At 32.2% G+C, this 21667-nt stretch overlaps 1 protein-coding gene across 12 annotated transcripts in view; it reads right to left on the bottom strand.

Annotated features, from left to right (window-relative positions):
* The window catches only part of DENND1B (DENN domain containing 1B), a 292006-nt gene that overhangs the window by 88310 nt on the left and 182029 nt on the right, over positions 1–21667 (bottom strand). For all 12 annotated transcript variants that reach the window (XM_055234175.2, XM_055234177.2, XM_063613729.1 and 9 more), the window contains 2 exons: positions 20972–21073; positions 9180–9305 (listed from right to left, as the gene is read on the bottom strand). In XM_055234175.2, coding sequence (XP_055090150.1) covers positions 9180–9305; positions 20972–21073 — 228 coding nt within the window. The remainder of the gene's footprint in view (positions 1–9179; positions 9306–20971; positions 21074–21667) is intronic.

Raw genomic sequence — 21667 nt, 5'->3', positions numbered from 1 at the left:
TAGGACTAGTTTGTCAACTGATATGCAGTGATGTTTTTCAAAGTGTAATCCAAGGTCAGACTTTTCCACAGGATCTGTAACAACAAAAATATTTTCATAATAATGTAAGTCATTATTGGCACTCTTCGCTCTCATTTTCTCCTGAGATCCAACAGTGTTTCCCAAAAGCTACATGGTTGGCAATACTGTGATAGACTGAATATGGAATCAAATATCAGAATCCAGCTGACTTCTATTAAGTCAGATATTAAAAAGATCTGAAAAAAATGTAAAACGATATTGTTCAGACTAAATTTGTTTAGGAATATAGCAATTTTTCATAAAAATGTTTTATATTCATATTTAATTAGTTTATATTGCTTTTTAAATAAATGTATATTTTTTGTTTTAATTTCTAATATGGTAAATATTTATATATATACCTCACATAAATGAAGGTTCTTTGATAATTTTTAAGAGTATAAAGACATCCAGAGACCAAAATGTTTGAGAACTACTGATATACAGTAACAAGTAGGGGTCAAAGGTGACTTCCAGATTTCTAGATTAAGGGTCATAAAATGACATTATTTATTAGAGACTGAAAATATAGAAAGAAAACCACATTTAAGGAGAAGCTGATAAAATCAATTTTGGCAAATGTTTTCGGTAGTACTCCTACTGGAGCCTGAGACAGGGGTTCTTGTTCAATTGATTTTCGCAGATCACTCTCAGGAAAAAGGTATTAAAGAAAACAAGACAGGGCAGAGGAAAAAGTCAAGCAAGAATATGGTCTCAACTGGAGATGAGCTTCAGCCGAATCCCATGGGAAAGCACTGACTGTACCACAGAGTTGATCCCACTTTGAGGCAGAGAGGCCAGCTTCTTATATCCCGTATAAGAAGTGGTCTTTTTCAATGGTGAGAGGTGCAAAGATGAGGGTTGAACATAGTTTTCCCGGTGAGGCACTCCCATTTAGCTAAGTGCAATTTTTCACAAAACGGCAACAAGTACAGGGCATCCAGGCAGGGCATCAACAATATCTACTACAGATGTTTGTGAAATACATGAAGATATGTAGCACAAAGCTAGAAACTCGTGTTAGGAAAATTTGTTATTTAATACATACTTAAGAATTATCTGTACAGACTTGAATATTAAAGTTGAGCTGATCAATCTACTCACAGAAAACACTTATGCAATTGAGAAATACCCATCTATAACCTATTTTTATAAATGTTGTACTATTCATTCACAGAAAAGTAAGTAAACATACGATTCTGTAGAGACATAAAGTAACCACGTAGAAACATAAAACAATGGAAAAGAAAATCTCTTCATGAGATAATTCTGACGTGAGAGAAAAACAAGTGAATATTTTGCTCCATAAAACAGTGATGGGGTGAAAAGAAAGGAATCAAAAGCAGTCATTTCAATGGAAAGCCCAACAAAGGAACATAAACAGCTATCAGGAAAACATAATCTGCAGTAGAATCGGAATAAAGTTTATATTACAGAGAAGAGAAACAGATTTTCTTAGAGACTTATTTTCTGCCATATATTCAAGGTTATTTTCATGTATCTTATCTGTGAACTCTGGAGGTCTGGGACTAAATTCTTGTTCATCTTTGCATTCCCTATGGCAGTGGTCCCCAAACTTTTTGGCACCAGACATGGGTTTTGTGGAAGACAATTTTTTCACGGACCAGAGGAGGGGGGAATGGTTGTGGGGTAATTCAAGCACATTACATTTATTGTGTACTTTATTTATATTATTATTACATTGTAATACATAATGAAATAATTCTACAATTCACTATAATGTAGAATCAATCAGTGGGAGCCCTGAGCTTGTTTTCTTGCAACTAGATGGTCTTATCTGGGGGTAATGGGAGACAGTGACAGATTGTCAGGCATTAGATTCTCATAAGGAGCATGCAACCTAGATCCCTTGCATATGCAGTTCATAATAGGGGTTTTGCTCCTATGAGACAGGAGGTGGAGTTCAAGCAGTAATGTGAGCCATGGGGAGCAGTTGTAAATACAAATGAAGCTTCATTGCCTCACCTGCCGCTCACCTCCTGCCATCTGGCCTGGTTCCTAACAGGAGCTGGGAATCCCTGCCCTGCAGCACCCAACCCAGTACCCTGCATTTTGAGTGTTAAATAAATATCTGCTAGTTACTACATGAATTATTTATATAGAATAATTAAGCCACAAGTAAGTTATGGATGAAATACAGCTGTTTTTCTACCCTAGTATTCTGTTCAACTTCAGAGTGATAATCATTATTGACATACTGTTTGTGTTTGTTTGTTTTAAGAATGAGTATCTTTAAAGTTCTATATATTGTACCTGGAGTAGAAAACTTTGTAAAAACAAGAAAATACTTAAAACATAGATTAGATCTTTACTATCAGGATGTGTATGACTTAGCAAGAGTTCACTGTGAAAGAAAATTAGGGCATCAGAAAGAATGATAATGTAAAAAATGTGAAATATAATCCAAAACATCAACATTATACTTATTCAGTTCCTTAATGCACCTGGACTCAATGTAATGTCATATTACAAAAGGAGTATAAACAAACTAAGCAAAAATGCCTGCATATTGATGGCTATTTTAAATTTAAAATATCTGAAAGACTCTGCTGTCAGATATCTCATGGGAATGTTCAAATATTTGCAGATTCTCACAGGAAATACTAATAAATGATTTCCAGGTTATATAGCATTTTTCTTCTACATGTCCCAATGCTATTATTATGTAAGGTACAGCAACTCTACTCTCAGAGTATATTAACCATAGAAATAGTAATTTTCTTCCATTGTTGGCACTTTAGCTAGAAGTCAATGAAAAAGAACCTCACAGTCAAACTATAAAGTTTAATCATCAGCATCAAAATATTCTATTTGTACATATTATTTTATTACTTTATCCTCAAGTTGCTGGATCTGTCTTGAAAAAAGAAAAACTACAGCTACCTACTAATGTTCTATTTACCTATGATTCAGCAACTTAAGATAGAAAAAGGAACTAATTTTTCTAAATTAGACATTGCTGTTTCTAGCTTTTTGTGTGAATTTAAATACTTAGAAAAAATTAATAGATTATGCATTAACTTTGTTCATATTATTAAAAAATACATTTTTCTTCCCCACAACTTAAGGCAGTAAGAAAAACACTCTCCATTCTCTTAAAACATATCAGTGATATATAAATGGAACACTTACTACCCAAGTCCCTAGTTCTATCTGTTCCAAAGTACTTGAGGAGAAACTGTATATTATTACTGAAGCAATTAAGCAAAATTCTCTCCCTACTAATTAGAAATGAGCAGAAAGAAAGTGCCATAAAACAACTTTTATCCATTAGAAAGCCAGACGCACACCAAATATTTCTTTGGTGGTAACCATCTCTCAAGTCAACAGGTCTATCTGTGCTCAAGCAAGAGTAATGACATGAAAGGATGCGTAAAATGTTTTAGTAACCATAAAACTGTGAGGAGTAGTACTTTTCAACTTGGATTTTTAAAACTCTAACAAGTTGACAATTACAAATTTCTTAAATGGAAATGTTAAGACAAAGATTTAGTGAATGGCCTTTTAAATTATGGATGCCAACCCTGTGTTTAAATTGCTTGAGCTTAATCACTAAATACAACAACATTACTTACTGATAATGTTTTAAAGAAAATAATCAAAAAATGTTTGAAAGATAACTCCTCCAACTTGTCAAACGGAGGCCCGGATTACTAACCAATCTTTATTTTTAAAGTAACTTATTTTTTATCCATTAGCAAGGTTCAAGGCAGCCCAGGAAAGCTTGAGTGATGGAAACACATGACAGCACCTTAAGCATTAAAGGGAATAAACTTGAGTGTTACTTCTGTGCTCTCAGACAGGATAATCAAGTACGCCTTTGAATATACTAAACAATATTTTAACTCAAACAAACATTTCTTCAGCATTAGCTGTTATTCAAAAATTTGACTTATTTTTTATAGCTTGTGACACAAGTGATACACAGAGGTATAACTAAAGACGATTTCTTAGTTATTTAATACAATCACTTAAAAGTATTATCATGTTTAAGGCAGTGTTTTCCTTTCTGGAAAGATGCTTTGTTTGTGGTTATGCTAAAGGGATTTTCCTTACTAAATCTACTGATTTTAATATTTTATTTTTAATAATGATGACATAAACAGCATTTACTACATGCCAACCCAAGAAGTATCATTACTTTTTTTTAACAAATGCAAACACCAAAGCACTAATAGGTTAATTTGCCCCAAGTCATACAACTAGTTGGTCACAGAATGAGGATGAATCCAGGCAGTATGGTTAGAGTCTTGTGCTCTTACCACTTTTCTTCCATTCATTTAGTACATTAATTTTATCTCACATTTTTCAATTCTTAAAAAGTAGCTAACTTGCTGTTGGCTAAAATCCAAAAAAGAGTAAAATATTCATTACTTTATTTAAATTCCCAACAACTTTAAGGAGTTTTATATTTTTCTCTGTAATTAAGGGTAGGTACAATTTATTTGCCAATCATGCCAAGGTAACATTTACAGAGAATGGATTATGCACTGTAAGTAACAATTTAGGGTTGCCAGCTTAGACGTTTTAAGTACTTAACTTATAAAATAAGTTACTCTTTAGCGGTATTTAGCATATGTATTTAGTATCTGTATAGGGATATGCAAATCATCCTGGTGGGTATTTTTCTCATAATCCACATCCACTGGTTCCCCAGTACTCCTGTCTTCCTAAGGTCTTTGAGATTTGAGCCTTCAGGATATTCACCAAGGTCCTTTCTTCCTCTTCTTCAGTAAGACCATAATAGCTACACCTGTCTCCCCACCTCTGGTCTTGCTCACGTTTGATCTAACATGAACATCATAAAAGTGATCTTTCTAATACACAACACTAAGCACTGCATTCCCATGATAAATAATTGTAAACACTGTGCATTAATTGTAAGATAAAGCTGAAACTCTCCTGATTGAAAGGTCATTTATGACTGGTTCTGCTGCCTCTATAGGAGTGAATCCTAACCCTTTTTGGTTTTATTCTTTTTTGAGAACATGGTGAAAGACATGAAAAACGCATACATTCAATAGTTATCTCCCAGGTTTCTTGTTTCCCATATATTTCGAAATATAATTTTCTTTTATAATTTTCGGATTCATTTTGTTTACTACTGCTAGAGAAGAAATGACTATATCACCCTTTATCACTATAAGCTCCTGCGGGGACGGGGAAGCGGGGGGTGGGCACATGCTGAACATTATTTTTTGGTCCAGAAGCTTCAGAGAGGGCCTATTATAGCTGCATTCAACATATATCTGATAAACATAAATTATATCTATAATGCATCCTAATAAACAGAAGAAGTATATTCCTATACAATGAAGCATCTTGTCATTGACTTTTACTTTAGATGATTTTCTACAGAAAGAGAAAAATAGACAAATCAAAATTCCCTTTCAGTACAACATATTCAGTCCTGCTGTGTAGAGTATTAAGACAAAGAAGGGAAGAGAAGAATTAGAAGACTGAAGGGAAGAGGATGAAGCTGTTTGAGTAGTAGTAGTTATTCCAGGTAAACAAAACCATAAATGGAAATAGACAGCATAAATATCAAATAATTTCTCCAATTTATATACCCATTATGAGATGCCTATACCGCCTGTTTCCATTAAGAAAATTCCTAAGACTTTGTATTCAGTTTGGTCTTTCCATTAGTGAATACTGAATGCCTTTTGTGTATCTTCATTTAGAAGTAATGCATGTTCAGGAAACATATCGTAAGAAGTGTATCACGGCCGGGCGCGGTAGCTCACGCCTGTAGTCCCAGCACTTTGGAGGCCGAGGCGGGCGGATCACGAGGTCAGGAGATCAAGACCATCCTGGCTAACACGGCAAAACCCCGTCTCTACTAAAAATACAAAAATTAGCTGGGCATGGTGGCGGGCGCCTGTAGTCCCAGCTACTCGGGACACTGAGGCAGGAGAATGGCGTGAACCCGGGAGGCAGAGCTTGCAGCGAGCTGAGATCGCGCCACTGCACTCCAGGCTGGGAGACAGAGTGAGATTCCATCTCAAAAAAAAAAAAAAAAAAAAAAAAAAAGCATCATATGATAACAGAGGCAAGGTAGAACAGAAATATGCCACACTACAGGAAAAGAGGGACCGTGAAAAAAACAGATTCAAACCTAAGCCCCACTCTTCACTAGCTAGAGAAACAGTGAGGTTACTTAAATTCTATGAGTATCATTTTCCTCATCTTTAAAATATAAAGAGTAATATTTTGAAGGCTTGTAAAAATCCAATAAGAACACTTATCTAAAGGGCCTATCAATGCCTGGCATCCAGTGGGTGCTCAATGGTCAGTTAATGTTTTAATAGTGATCAAAAACTATGAATATCAGTCAAAATAACAATGTAATTAACAAATCATATGTGAATAAGGCTGAAGAAATATGTTAAAATAAGTATAATTAATTCATAGAAAGAAGGGGTCAGTACAAACTACAGCTTCCAGGATCATGAAGGAACTAGATGGCTATTAAAAGTGAGGATTAAAAGGGTTGCCAGGAAGAAAGAACATTATAAGTAAATGTGTGGAAGCCTGAGAAGCTTGGGACATTCGAAGCCATAGGCAGAATTCTCTGAACTGAGGTCAAAGTTTAGGAAAAAGAGATAACAGACTGCCTGCCCATGGTAAGGGCCTTGAATGCCAGGTGAAGAGATGGCCCCTGAGACTGATCTGTCATTGGTCTAACCTACAGGTTTAGTTCTGTCAAAAGTAAGGGAAATAATGGTTTATTTTTATACGTATAAACAATCATAAAATTTTAAAAAGTAATGTCTAGTAAAATAATTCACATTATTAACACCTATTGAGTAATATTTTCCTTTCCAATTGTACTATAATAGCTACAGGATGCTCCTTAAATATGTTTTTGAAACTTCTCTCTGAACTTAGCCCTTTTTTAATATCAACCAAAATACATTTGATTGATATAAAATATTTTCGGTTGATATTAAAAAAAGGTCTAAGGGAAGAGAGAAGACATTGGTCTATTATATCAATGACCAAAAAGAATTATAAAACAAAACATTAATATACTTTTAATAAATTATGATACAAGTAATTTATAAAGATAATGGTTGAAAAAACATAGTTTATGCACTAAAAGAAATAAATCATTTTCCTTAAAAACTATCTCTTGTGAAAATAAATAAATGGAAAATAATCATCTAAATGCATTCAGTATACATTAAAAAGGAAGCTTTCATTCAAAGATTGAGCCAGAAGAAATGTAAAGGCACAGAAAATGAAAATACTCCTAAAAAAACTAGCAGCAGAAATGAAAACAGGAAAATATCAAATGTAAAAAGAAAAAAATGTAGGAAACTAACAAATAAATTTATAACAAAATGTGATCAATAAACAAGAAAGATACTCTAAGATAAAATTAAACATTTTTCACAGATAGTAACAATCTGGCTTTCAAGATTTTCTTTTTAAAAAGTCACTGAAATCTTATACTCCTATCTGTTCAATGAAGCTTAAAGCGTGAGAAAATTAAACAATGAAATCTACAGTAACTAATATTAAAGATGGGATATTTTATTAATGTCACTCAGCACCCAACAAACTGATAGTTTAAATCATTTTAGAAAATGTTCTCACTTCGATTTGCTCCTTTCTTCAAATCTGAAGTACTCAACAAATTTTAAAATAAGAATGAAGGTTAGTTTATAAAGATGAATACGTACTTAAATATGTCAAAATTCAAGCAAAGTGATATTTTTAACTTTCCTTCCTGTACTGTAAACTTGAAATCAATCTCTATTTTAAAAATTCAACATAACCAGAATCAATCACCAATTTTGTGTTTCAAACTCATTTTTATGTTTTAACTGATGCTGAACAATTAAAATACGAATATGCTCTACTGTAGTATAGATTATTGGTTTCCAGTCTTTTAAAGAATGAGACCCTTATAACTATGAACAACTTTTTAAGACTCCCCCATGTGAGATATGTATACTCTGTATAGTACTATGAATTATATAATGCTTTAAAAATATACACATATCTCAAAAAGATTAGCACGTAAACTAGACAAACACACTTATAGAAACAGCAGCTGATCTGCCCATGCATTTAAGGAATGCTTCCAATAATTAGATGACCTTTTAGAACTATAAGGACCACCTGAGTGGGAACCACTAATTCAGAAGTCAGTTTACAAAAGATATAACCCATTCACATTTGCTTAGTGCTTCAGAGTTTACAATTGAGTTTAACTGAGTTACAATTGAGTTACCCTGAAAGATAGAAGGGGAAGGTATAAGAATTCTCATTTTACAAACATGAAGATCAAAATCTAGAGAGACTAAGGAAATGGGTCAAGGTTACACAGCTTAGTAACAACTCCTATTAGACAGCAGGTCTTCTTATTACTAAATCAATGGTTTTATATCTTACAACTTATTCACCCAGTGAAGGAAGAATAGTGTAATAATTTCTGTAAAATCAGCCTAACATGCTCTAATCAACAATTCAGAGACAGCAACTAATGTATTTTGACTTGCACCTTTTTGGATACTCTTAAAAACTTGGCTATAATTCTACACAATAATAATTACAGTATTAAAACAGAAAGAATGAGAAAATGAGCTAAGATATGCTAAAGAGATAAACCCACCTTGGCAAAGGGTCATGAATTAAGAAGACAACAAATTTCCAAATATTGTAAAACCTTCAAGTTCTATTTTTCTTAAGTATGACTTTGTACCTGTCATTTCTAAACTCATTAATCTAAAAAGCCCAATTGTCTTGTGAATTTCTTAAGGATCTTAACAAGATCAGGTAAGTGTTTTAAAATACAGTAATACAATTCTTTAATTAGTTAAGGAGTAAGTATTCCAATTCTAGAGCATTAATAAGGTAACACAAAGACTTTGGGAAATACTAATGAAAGAGTACTAAACAAAACTAAAAATAAAAAGTCAAAAATTGGAGATGAAATATATGTTTTAAAACATACTATTTTAGATCTTAAAAGATTTCCATGATGCTTTTTGAAGGTGTAATATTAAAATGATGTCTCTTTTTTTTCTGTCTCATTCCAAAGAGCCATAAAAAAGCAAATTAAAACAGTGATGAAACAAAACGCTTACAGGTTTGTATCTCAGTGCATCTCTGTAGGATCCAAACAAAGCAGCCTGTGCTCTAAGAAAGGCCCTAGCTACTCCATCACCCGTAGCTGTAGACTGTTTCTTCAGTTTATTTTTCAAGGCCGAGACCTGCATGACAGAGAGGAACAGTTAAATTAACACCTCAGAAACTGGTACAGCGAGGTAGGAACCCAATCAGCAGGCAAACCACAGTGTCTGCAGGTCAGCCAAAAATTCATCCTCCTCCCTGATAGCTTATCTTTTTAACTGCAGAGAGCACCTGCTGGTCTGTTAATTGAAACGAAAGCAGGAGAGGAGAGTAACGTGCTAATGCAAATTGGTTTATGCTCTCTTTTTTTCCCAAGGCCTCTTGACATAAATAAGCTTTAATTATTTTACAATAAACTGCTTGTGAGCCACATTTCTACAGATTTCTAGCAATTACAACATGTGTCTACTTGTTTTGAGATGAAGCAGGTTAGGTTTTGTTCGTTTTTGCTATGTAAGGTTGTTTCAGGTCCTCCAGGATCACTTACCATTTAATTTTATTTTTGGAAGTCTCATTTGCATATATAATTTTCCAGTCATTTGTTGAATAGTTTTTGTCATTATGAGATAAAGAAGAGGGGAGAGGAGATAAAGTTATTGAAATTATATCATGAGTGGAGAATTTTATGCAAATATTATACATTGTGTCATTTAATCTTCACAACAGTCTTCTAAGAAAAGCATTCATATTCCCATTTATGAATGAAGAAATAGAGGAACAAAGATGTGAATTCATTTGCCCTTACTATGTAGCTAATAAGTGGCAAAGCTGGGATCTAAACCTAGTTCTCTCCAGTTTTTTCCACTACCACATGGTGAGTTTGAGTTCAATATCATTGTCTCATGAACCAGTAATCAGATTAAAACACTAATGTTTCTAAATCAAAGAAAAACGTATCTAAAAATTTGCATAATTTTAAAAGGTATTTAAGTTTGTTTTAATTTTTCATACATTTTTCTATCTTTCAATTTCAAGTGCTATGTATTTTAGAAAATACATATTATTTGTGAACAGAATTTTAAGTGAGATCATACTCCTGATGTAAACTCTTATTTTTTAAGGAGGAGGAGATATAAAATGCTCCTATGTATCCAACTCACTGTACCAATTCCTTTCACATAAAATAGAAAACTATATTCTGTTCATTTAAAAATATTGGTTCTCATATACATTCATCAGTGCTTAAAATGGAAACATATTAAGTTGTGTAACAATTCTGTTTTATTTAGAAAAAAACTGGTACAACAAATTTTGGAAAGAATACTCACTTAACAGAGCATATTCTTACCCTTATGAAACTATCATATAACAAAATAGTGTCATTTCTCCTTTTTAGGTATATATGTGCATACATATATATGCAAACATATACACACATACATACACACGCACACATATACACACAAACACACGCACATATATATCTATGCAAGAAGGGTTATTTTTATTTCTTTATGCAAGTAGCCCTGACTTTACTTGTAGACGATTGTAATTGAACTGTCAACCTAATTAACAACTAAACTTTGAATAATGCTAATGAGAAATGAACACAGCATCAGAGGAAAGACCAGCTCTACAGGTGATAAACCTTCACAGTGGTGACATTTTCCAGTGTAAAGTCACAGTTACTGTGATCTGATCAAAGAAACAGACCCCCATTGGGTCCAATTATAACCACAGTTTTGAAAAAATTATTGAGTTATGTTCATAATCTATGCAGAAAGGCCTTTGCAGTGTAGGTCTTCTCCCCATAGCTGTGATCTTTTCAATTTATATCCAAGCTCCATAGATTCAGATAAAAGTTCAGAGCCTAACTCATTTAGCCCACAAAGTGCATAAACCAGGATTCATTTAAGAGGGATTTTTATTATTAAAATCTAATCTCAATAAATGCATTTTTGGTAACCCACATATTCAAACAATAATAATTACAAAAATAAATCTAAATTAATGTCCTTTATTCTGAAACTTCTAATGCTACTTTTAAGTTTCAAATGCCTTCAATAACAATGGGAGTGAATATCAATATACATATTTAATTACTACCTCCACCCCCAAAAAAGATTACGATGTAAGGAATATGATTCCAGTGTTTTTAAAGTAGTATTATATATAAATAGTTTTTTAAAAAGATTTTTACTTCAGAAAATAAAAAAATAAAATGCACCTTACATCTCTGCAAAAGAAAATTCCTTAATGTGTATTTTTTAAAATAAAACATGAAATTCACAACTCAGTTCTCCACAAATCAAGAACACAATGTTCTCCAGACAATCACAACACGTATGCTCACTAAGAATACAGGCAAGTCAAGCCATTCCTCAGCCTTTATTATACCAAGTCCTTGACTGCATAATTGTTGCCTGAGTTATAAGGGACTATTAAACACAATGCCACAATCCATTCCGAACCAAATCATAAATATGCAGCCTTCACTTCCAAAACTAGTCAATGATAACTCCTGAGCTCCCTGTGGATGTGTAGAAAATAGGAAAAGAAAGTACTTGTTCTGGAACTATGCTGGCCAATAAGGTAGCTATCAGTCATACATGCACTTGATATTTGACTTGTCTCAACTGAGATTTGCCATAAGAGTAAACAGACACTGTATTTAGAAGACTCAGTACAAAAAAAAAAACTCAATAATGCTTATATTGATTATATTTGGAAGCAACAATATTTATATATAGGGTTAAATAAAATATATCATTAAAATTAATTTCACCTATTTCTTTTATGATTTAATGTGGCTACAAGAAAACAATCATACACGTGGCTCACTTTTTTTTTGGACAATGTTATTCTACATGAGTATACTATATAATTTCATATAGATTTTAAACTAAAATTGCCTGGCAAGAAATATAGTTATATTTCTCCTTTGCCTCTTTCTACATTATTTCAACTTCTACAAATTACATAAAAATAATTTTTCCTTGACCTACTCTAGTGGGCTTCAATTGTCAGTACATCTGAGGTTGTTCCTGTTTTTCAGAGACCAGAAGGGCAGCTAAGTGTTTCTACATGGGCAAATGAATGCTCAAAAATAGTCTGTAAGAAAACAATTGTTTTTTAAAAATCAGTTTTAGATATAAGGATATTAATATAAAATGATTGCATCAACCTTGCTGTGTTTCTGGTCTTTACATCACTGGAGTAAATTATCACCAGTTACCAATGCCCTTTGCAGTGCTAATTAGCTTTTAGCAGTTTTTATCTATAAAAATGATGGTGTCTGTCCTGTACTTTTTAATACCTGGTCTAGGAAAGAGCATTTTCTGCTTTAATTTCCAAACTTCTAAGTTTAGTTATGAAATAAATGTATCTCTTCCCATGAAATCCTAAGGCTTATACTCACACATAACTCTGAATACAGAAAAGCATTTGGAACCTTAGTCATATGGCTATTATCATATAATCATATTAATACTGAAAAAGTACCAATTGTTTTCTATTTTTATTTTTAAGAAAGCAAGCTAGCCTCAACCTCCAATGGCTAAGGATTACTTCACCAAGGACATTTTATTTTATTGTCTTTAGAGACTTTACACTCTGTAAATACATTTTTTTAGTCTAATTTAGTATTAGGATAGATCACAAAGGAAAAGTTAAACAATGAAAGGAAAATTCAGAAATAAGCATCAATTAATTGCTCTTATCAAATGTTTTAAATTCCTTTCAGTGAGAATTCAGACCTCCAAGCAGCCATCCATGGGAAGAATTATAACCTGGATTTTAGCACGCTGGGAATTCACTGCAGCATGAATAATATCACCACCAATTCCCCACTTTTACCCTCTTAGCACTGAAGTGACTATGAATAAAAAGACAGAATTACATGAGTAAACACAGCAAACAGGTACACGTTAAAAGAGTGCAAGCCATGTGCACCCAGTCTAAGTAATGAAGTAATTATACCAAAGGACAGTAAGCCAGGAAGGCAGAGCATATAAGGGGGTTGAGTTTTTCCGAGAAGTAACAGATATTTTCTTTTACTTAACTTTTAGATGTGATATCTAGATATGTTTTTGCAGTAAAAACATATTAACTGCTATACCTAGAAATTTTTATTTTACTTTTAATGATCACAAAGAGAAACATCAGTGTAAAGAACAGAAGATAAAAATAAGTGTTCCAAAATAATATATAGATAATCTACACAACCTAAAACACTCCTAAGATATTTTTAAATATTTCCTTTCATATAACTAAACTGTTCTCTAAAAACTACATACATTTAGAAAAGTTAGAGTGTCAAATAATCATCTGTAGAACAAAGTTATAAATTTGAAAACTTTTATTCTCCCATGAATCATGTTATAGTTATCACACGAATTAGATATTAAATCCCTACACTTCTTTAAACTTTCTAAAGTTCAGTTTATTAAGAAAAAAAATTAACACTTCTCTCTTAATAATTTTCTAACAAGTCTCTATTTGAAGATTAAAACAGTAACCTTTAACATTTATTAAATGAAAAGCATATGATACACTTCCCTACAGAGCGTATCATTACATTGTTTCGTTGTATGTTTAAAGTACCTGTCAAATCCTAACTAATATGGCATCATCTACAAGTATACAACGAATTTCCAATAAAATCCAAAGGTCTTTAACAAGAACTACACATCTTTTATGATCGTCCCTGTCTATCTCTACTATCTCTTTTTGCATAATTCTTTTGTTTATTTCACTACAGCTATATAGGTCTTGAATTAATCAACCTCTTCCCCACAGGAAAACCTTTATATATGTTATCTCTCCTCCCCCTCTTCTTCCTCCTCCCATTTGGCTTACTCATACTCATCATCATTGAGGCCAATTCTGCAGAAAGATGTTCCTGATACACTGAGCTTGGCTGGACCACAAAAGGCTGATCTGAGAGTGCAGACTAGTAAAAATGGCATCTCAGTTTGGCTAAAATTATTTTCATATCAGTTTACTTACAGCAGAGATGGCTTTAAGTCCACCAACGTCTATTCTCCCTTTCTTTGCTAATGGAAATCTTAAGTTTGGACTGGTGCATATTTAACAAAACTAGGTTACTCAGCTAGTTTCCAACATCCCTTGGAACTTGGTGTGTCAATATGGCTGGGTTCAGACAAATGGAATGTTGAGTTGAGGAACATGACATTTTCAGGCTGTCCCTAAAAGGGATATGAATACCCCTCTGTGGATTCTCCTCTTTATTCGGGGCAAGGTAGACAAAGAGCACACCTTAAACCTGGAGTTGGATGCTATGTATTGAGGATGGCAGAGTTGTCCCACATCTCTGGAAAACTTACCTCTTAATTGTTATACAATAGAGAAATACATTTCTATTTTTATCTAAGAATGAGTATTTAGGTCTCTCTGTTATAGCAGCTTAGCTTGTACCCTAATAAATATACCAAACAGTATAGAGGATAATAAACAGTATAAAGGATAATAAACAAACAGTATAAAGGATATATGAGAGATATGAAATAAGAATATAGACCAAGCTCCTAACTGCTTCCATACTTTCTCATACTGGTGCACCTGAAATCCCATCCTCAGTGCAACTGGCACAGCATCAGGTTCCTGCCACGTCATAAGAAAAATGAAACCTCAGGCTTGCAGCCTTTACTAATAAGCTGGAGAAGAACACTTGAGCCCCCAAGAATTTATGCACTACCACATAAGATAATGCCTTGCTGCCCCACAGAGGCACACATGGTTTTTTTCCTGCATCACTGAGCTACAACAGGCCCAGCCTCTACCTATCTCACCCTTAATCTAAATTAGGATACCACTGTAATTCTCTCCAACTGCACCCTGTTCTTTTATAACATTTGTCTCTATTTGTAATACTAGATGAGTGTTAACACACCATAAACTCTGTGAAATCAGAGTATGTTTGCTTGTTCACCACTATATACCCAGTTCTTAGCACAATGCGTGTACATAGTAGATATTTGATAAATACCTGTTGAATGAATGAATAAATGAACAAATCTAACAACCTGTTCCAGGCACAATTCTACATTTATTCCTCTAGTTGACTCAATCAAAGTATCTGTGATGGTGCTCAGAAACATAATTCATTTAAAAGGTCACCAGGTCATTATGATATCGGCAAGATTTGGGAACTGCTATTGTGACAGTGCTCACAATATTACACACAAAAAGTTGCTTGGATATGGAAAAATCAAGAATTTAAAGGACCAGAAATAAATTGGAAATAATTTTAAAAGCCAAAATCAAGGTTTACCTTTTTCAGAAAAAAAAATATCTGCAGTAACAAGAGAAAGAAGCATGCTATTAAGATAATACATGGTGGGTGGGAGGAAGACATTAAAAGAAAGGCTAGGTAATTTAGTTGGAAATGAAAAGCCATGAGAAAGTCAAGGAACTTCACTGAGCACTTAAAATCACTAAAAGTAACAAACAATAAATCAACTTTAGAATGGCAAAAGTACAGAGACATAAAGGGGGGGATTACCAAAGCCTGGATCATTGCTGTGGGAAAACCAGGTTCTCTTATTCAATTGAGAGTAACTAACAAAAATATTTTAAATGTTTAGAAGCACAGTTAAGGTTTTTGGGTTTTGCTTTTGTTTTCTTTGTTCTAGCATTTAAGGTTTATATTTTCAAAATATACACCAAGAAAACAGTTGGGAGAACAGCAAAATCTATAATAGTTTACCTACAAACAAAAAAACTACTTTGTAAATAATTTTATCTCTGATAATAACTATTTAAAAGAATAGCTGAGTTTCCACAGGCACTCAGCTGGGTATGCAGAAGCACAATGAATGCCATCACAACATGGTCTCTTTTTCTAAATACAGGAAATAAAAGGTTATACTCATAGGCAAAAAGTATACTTTATACATGCGTCCAGGTTTCTCATTTTCATTATTATTATTAAAGCCAAATGGAAATATCCTTATAAAATGTTCTAGGAGGTAACTGTAAACAGAATTTAAAAGCAAGCTTCTATTACAGAAGATAAAAGAAGTGCAATTATATTTCCTTTCAGCAATCACTTATTGAATGCCTATTTACAAAGCACTGTACCAAGGCTGTGTGGTGGAGGCAAGGTACAACTAGATACCTGAGTTCTAACGATTGGAGATTGAGAGGAGAAAAAGCATGACTATAGTTTTCCAAGGGCAAACTGAAAGCAATATTTGTCTCCTGAAGTAATAAAATGTTCTCCAAATTACTCTAGAAGCTGAATGAATCTTTCTAACCTGAACACCCTAGAAATTTGTTAGGGACTTCATTTACCATTAAACACAATAAGGATTACAGCAGAACTGTGGCAAACCTGGAACTAATATAATATTCTCTGGGGCCCTTTTTTTTCTTTATAACATATATTATGACAATTTAACATGTTAAACCTTCATGTTAGATTACAGGAAATATTCAATGAATTAAACATATCCATTGACCATCTGTGTGGTTCTAAGAGTTTAATTTGCTTACATAACTTAATATTTTTTGAAAAGTTTATTTTAGAATTCTCTGAAAAAACTAATTCTTTCAAACTTATCCCCAAATTAATAAATTCACTTGAATGTAGATATTCAAATATTTGATATCAGAGTTTTAGAGGTTTTCTCCAGTTCTTACATGCTCTTAATGATTTTTGGTGATTCAGAGCAATTTGTGTCTTTCCTTTTTTTATCACAATAAAGCCATTTAATGCACTCCTTATGATTCCTGAAAGCTTCACTATAATATATATGATATTTTAGATAGCATCATTATAACAAGGTCTTTTCAAAGTTTTAGTAATTAAATATGCTTCATATAAAATATAGCTATCCTGTAACATACAGTGGTCTACAGTGACTTGTACAATAACTCTTAAGTGTACCATATTTTCTATATACCCTCATAGTAGAAAACAGAAAATTATTTTCCAATAGTATTATATTTAAGATGAAAATGAAGTTTTAAAAAGTGCTGAAAATCCTAATTTAAATCAAATGGATCAAACTGATATCTCTTTAACAAGTTTAAGTGGCAAGTAAGCTTCTGTAACATATTTTAAATGAGTTATTCATTACATTGTATATCACATTTATATGAAAGGGACCATGGTCTACTGTTTCGGACACAGGCCTGAGGATCAACCTCTATGAACTGAATCTCTAGATACACCATTAACAGTATACTTTCTGTGCCTTGATTTTCTTATCTAAAATAGGAATAGCATATTGACCTATCAATATTATTACTATTCTTACAATCTAATGAGTTTAAATTATTAGAGACAGTTAAGCAATACAGGCAAAAAAAAACTTGCCTGTTGTAATGAATATTCTGATACATGTAACTTTTTCAGATGTCAATTCTAATGTGCTTTCATCTATAGGAATTTATAATTGTTTAATTTAATATTCATATGAGAGGATTCCTAAATCTTATAATTCTAATTATTAGCTTAATTCCTAGTAAGAGAGTAATTCTATTTATGTTTGAAATAGTAACAACCTCCAAATTGCTTTTAAAAATGTTGACGATAAAAATTAAAATGAGCAGGAATATCTCAGAAATAGATTTTAAATTATTATGCAATTAAAACTAAATTGTATACAGATTTGGAATAGGAGGTTTTAATACTGCATTTTCATAAATTAAAATCAACTCATTTGAGATTTCAAATGTTATATTTAATTCAATTGGTTCTTTTTCTCACCCTTATAAACAGACCACAATAACACTGTGATTGATGCTGTAACTGAGTCCTAACATTTACTTTCTTTTATTTCAAAACATTCAAACTATACTACAGATGTTTGAAGGTGTCTATTTGGCACAGCCACTAAAAAAATAAAGTCACAATATATTAATAGACAAAAACTACAAGAGTATATTTTATTGGATCTACTGCCTTTAAAAGTTATTCCATGTAATAATCAATATCATTAAAATCACTCCCAATAAAATATTTGTTTTTTTTTCTTTTAATGATCCAAATCTACAGTGAAATGATGAAATCAAAAAACAAGTGTTCTTGTCAGAAGACAGGAAAAGAGGTTTTCCCCCTCCCTTAACGAAAACAAAGGAATCCTGAAAGCTTTGCCCTGATTTATTTTTCCAATTTTAAATACCTTAAGAGTAGCGGAACTGCTACTGGCATGGTAGTATTTCTAACAGTCAATAAATCTAAAATATTATGTGTGAATATTGGAATGAAGCCATTAAGAAGATTACAGCATGCAACACAGCAGAGGGTCCACAGGAAAAAAGAACTAGTAATTCAGGACAACTGTGACCACTGACCTTTGAACAGCCAAGACCACTGGTCAATCTGACACAATAATAGAGTACACATGCATAGAAAGTCAACCAGCCTGTAAGTATAATTTAAATGCTTTGGTGAAGGATTTTAAAAGGACCCCCCCATTTAAATCGCAGTTAACCTATTAAACAATCAAACAATGCTAATAGTAACATTTTTCAGGTTTCAAGTACATTTTATCAATTTAAATCACACACAAAAAATTTTAGTAAGATCATTGGTGATTTTAACACATCTCATTTAAAACATTTACAATTGTCCTGTTCTGTCTAGTGGGGCAGGGGAGCTTCTAAAATATGATGTGATGCTTCATCCTATTTCCACCAAAATTATAAGAGATAACTTTATAAAATTGATGAAAAAGCTGTATTTATTATAAATAGGTTCTAAAAATCACCCAAAATATTTTTAGAAAATTACTATAACTTTAAACCATCTCACACTTTCAGTAAATGGTCCTAGCTCCATCTCAGAACTATTTTTATTTGTCTCTTCTTTAAATTTCTCTATAAGTCTGTGTCCCTGAATTTCAAGCATATATTTATTTAATCAATCTACACCACCTTTCAGTATAATTTTTATCTATATTTTTAAATATTTCAGTTATGTTTATATTGTTGTTTATAAGTAAATAACAAGATGGTCTCTTCTGTCATTTTATATATTTAGGCCTTTACATGTGTGAATATTATTTAACTTCTCCATATATTTAAATAAATGTTCTAATCATCAAACTAATTCTACTAGGAAAGTAGTACTTTTCAATTTAAAAAATAATCACCTATCAAAAAATAAAATTTCAAAGATTATTTTTTCAAGAATCATCTATCATTGATTGAAGCTGCCTATAAAAATTTTAATATCACATACAGAAAAGCTGAATTTCTTTCTCTTTTTTTCCTTCTCTTTTTAACAAACAATCTTTCTCCCTAGGGCATTAATGGTAGGAAGCACATGCATATAAGGAAAGCATTCTTAAAATTTGGAATTCTATTTTCATAATTATTTCTCTATCCATTGAATAATATTTGATTGATTTTTAAATGAGTAACTCTAATAATTTCTTTGTGATTTTGTTTTTGCAAAAATTTTATAATGAGGTAATATAGTTGTAATGAGCTAAAAAGATGTAATTGTTCACTGGCCTAGGATTAGATTTTTAAATTCATAGCATAAGTTTTACTACAGTAAGATAAGGTAGTTCAATTTTAATATGTCTCAAGGTCAGCAAGTATTTTAGGTTATTATGGGCATAAATAATCTGATTTTGACTTTAAAATCATATTTTTCCTATCATTAGACAGAGGACAATCAAGGCTAAGTGTATTTTTGAGTTTAGGATTTTTAAATTCACTTTCTCAAACTCCTTAATAATGGATTTCAAAGTAGTTCAATATTACAGAAAAATATGCTCTGAAGGCATTTTTATTCACAAATTTTAATATCCATATAAAGAATAAATGCTTTGTTTTTTAGAAAAGGAAGTTATTTTAACTTAGAACTACGTTATAAAGATATTTTTAAGTAGCCATTAAAATATATACAGAGACAGTACTAGTTTCCTGTACTAAGGAATATGAAGGCCAAAAATAATGCACTTTTGGAGACTATTTAATGTGACATACAGAATATGTCCCATTATAAGCTGCAGACACACGCACACACACACACAACCCTCCACAAGATCAAAGACCAGAAGAGAACTGGCACTTAATTTATCAGCCTTTACAGACAAAAGACAGTTTTCGTCATTTCAAAAGGATCAGATGTCTTTTATGACAAACTGGGTTTGCAGTTTAATTTACAAATAGAATTCTAAGTAAGCAGTCTTTGCTCTGCCAAAGCAAATGACAAACAGTGTAGGTTTTCATTCTTGCGGCCCTCAGCAGGATAGAAAAGATTAAAATAAAACTGAAATAATTTACAGAAAACAAATAAATGTTTCAGAAAGTTGAGGGAGATCAAAGCCAGAATTTTCTGACCCCAACTGTACAAGCATTTCTTATTATATTGACCAGTAACATCAGATCATTAATTAAAAGGAAAAGCGCTGGCAGGTGGCAGGGAAGCAAAAGCCGATAATTGGCCCCCTTCTTCTTCTTGCCTTCAAAAACTCTCTCATTCTTTTGCAAGACATGCCACTAGGCAGACAGAAATGCCTACTTTGTAATATAATGATTAAGATGAGATGAAGAGACTTAGGTTTAAAGAAACTCTGCCTAATGAATGCATCTAGCTTTTTAATTATGATCTTACTTTTACAATAAGGAATATGATGTTCCATTCAAAATCTCAACTGCTAAAAGGTAAAAATATTAATTATAGAATCAACATTGATTTCTCTCACAACCCATGCAAATACCCAACCCTTTTATTTCAGATATTAAAAGTGGGAAAAATAAATTAGTAATTCAGAGGTCCAGGAGAAAACATGTATGTTCACCACTGAATAGCCTTCATACTTACCACATCACTTGGTAGGTTGTTCAAGTCACTAAATGGTGATTCTAATGTGTTTGTATCAACATTTAACATAACAACATCTTCCAATGATTTATTTTTCACTCTCTATTAAAAAAACACAATTATGAATACAAATCAGTATATTTACTTTACAAAGTTATGATGAGCTTGGAAACAGAAAATACTATCTTAATGCATTAGGCTTGGGAAAAGATAAAAGGAAAATCCTATATTACAAAAGGATAGAAACAACTTTGCCTCCTGAGAAAGTCTGACTACAACTCATACAAAAAGATTTAGTAAAAATGCTTAAAACTGAATATTTCCTCATCTTATATTAGACATAACTACAACAAAAATTCTTATAAGATAAGCACAGTTATATCAAACTGTAAACGAATTATATTCTTTAAAATTTATCCATTTAAGTTCAGTCCCATGATACAAGAATTCATGACCAGCTCTATACCTATGTTTAGCATAAATCATATTGCAAGGATAACATAAACCAATAACTATGACTACAGCATTAAACTATAATTTAAATTTTTAATCTATATTCCATACCAAAAGGTGATGAGGACTGAAAGCTGAATAAGAGAAAATAAAAGGATAGTAATATGGAATTTATTGTTAGTAATATTTCTCACATGAATTTCAACAGAAGGTACCAAATTTAATAGCCTATCAGACTATCTT

This window comes from Symphalangus syndactylus, chromosome 19 (genome assembly GCF_028878055.3).
Source record: "Symphalangus syndactylus isolate Jambi chromosome 19, NHGRI_mSymSyn1-v2.1_pri, whole genome shotgun sequence".
Taxonomy (NCBI): Eukaryota; Metazoa; Chordata; class Mammalia; order Primates; family Hylobatidae; genus Symphalangus; species Symphalangus syndactylus.
The sequence above is the reverse complement of the archived record's forward strand: the minus strand, read 5'-3'. Positions and strand labels throughout refer to the sequence as shown.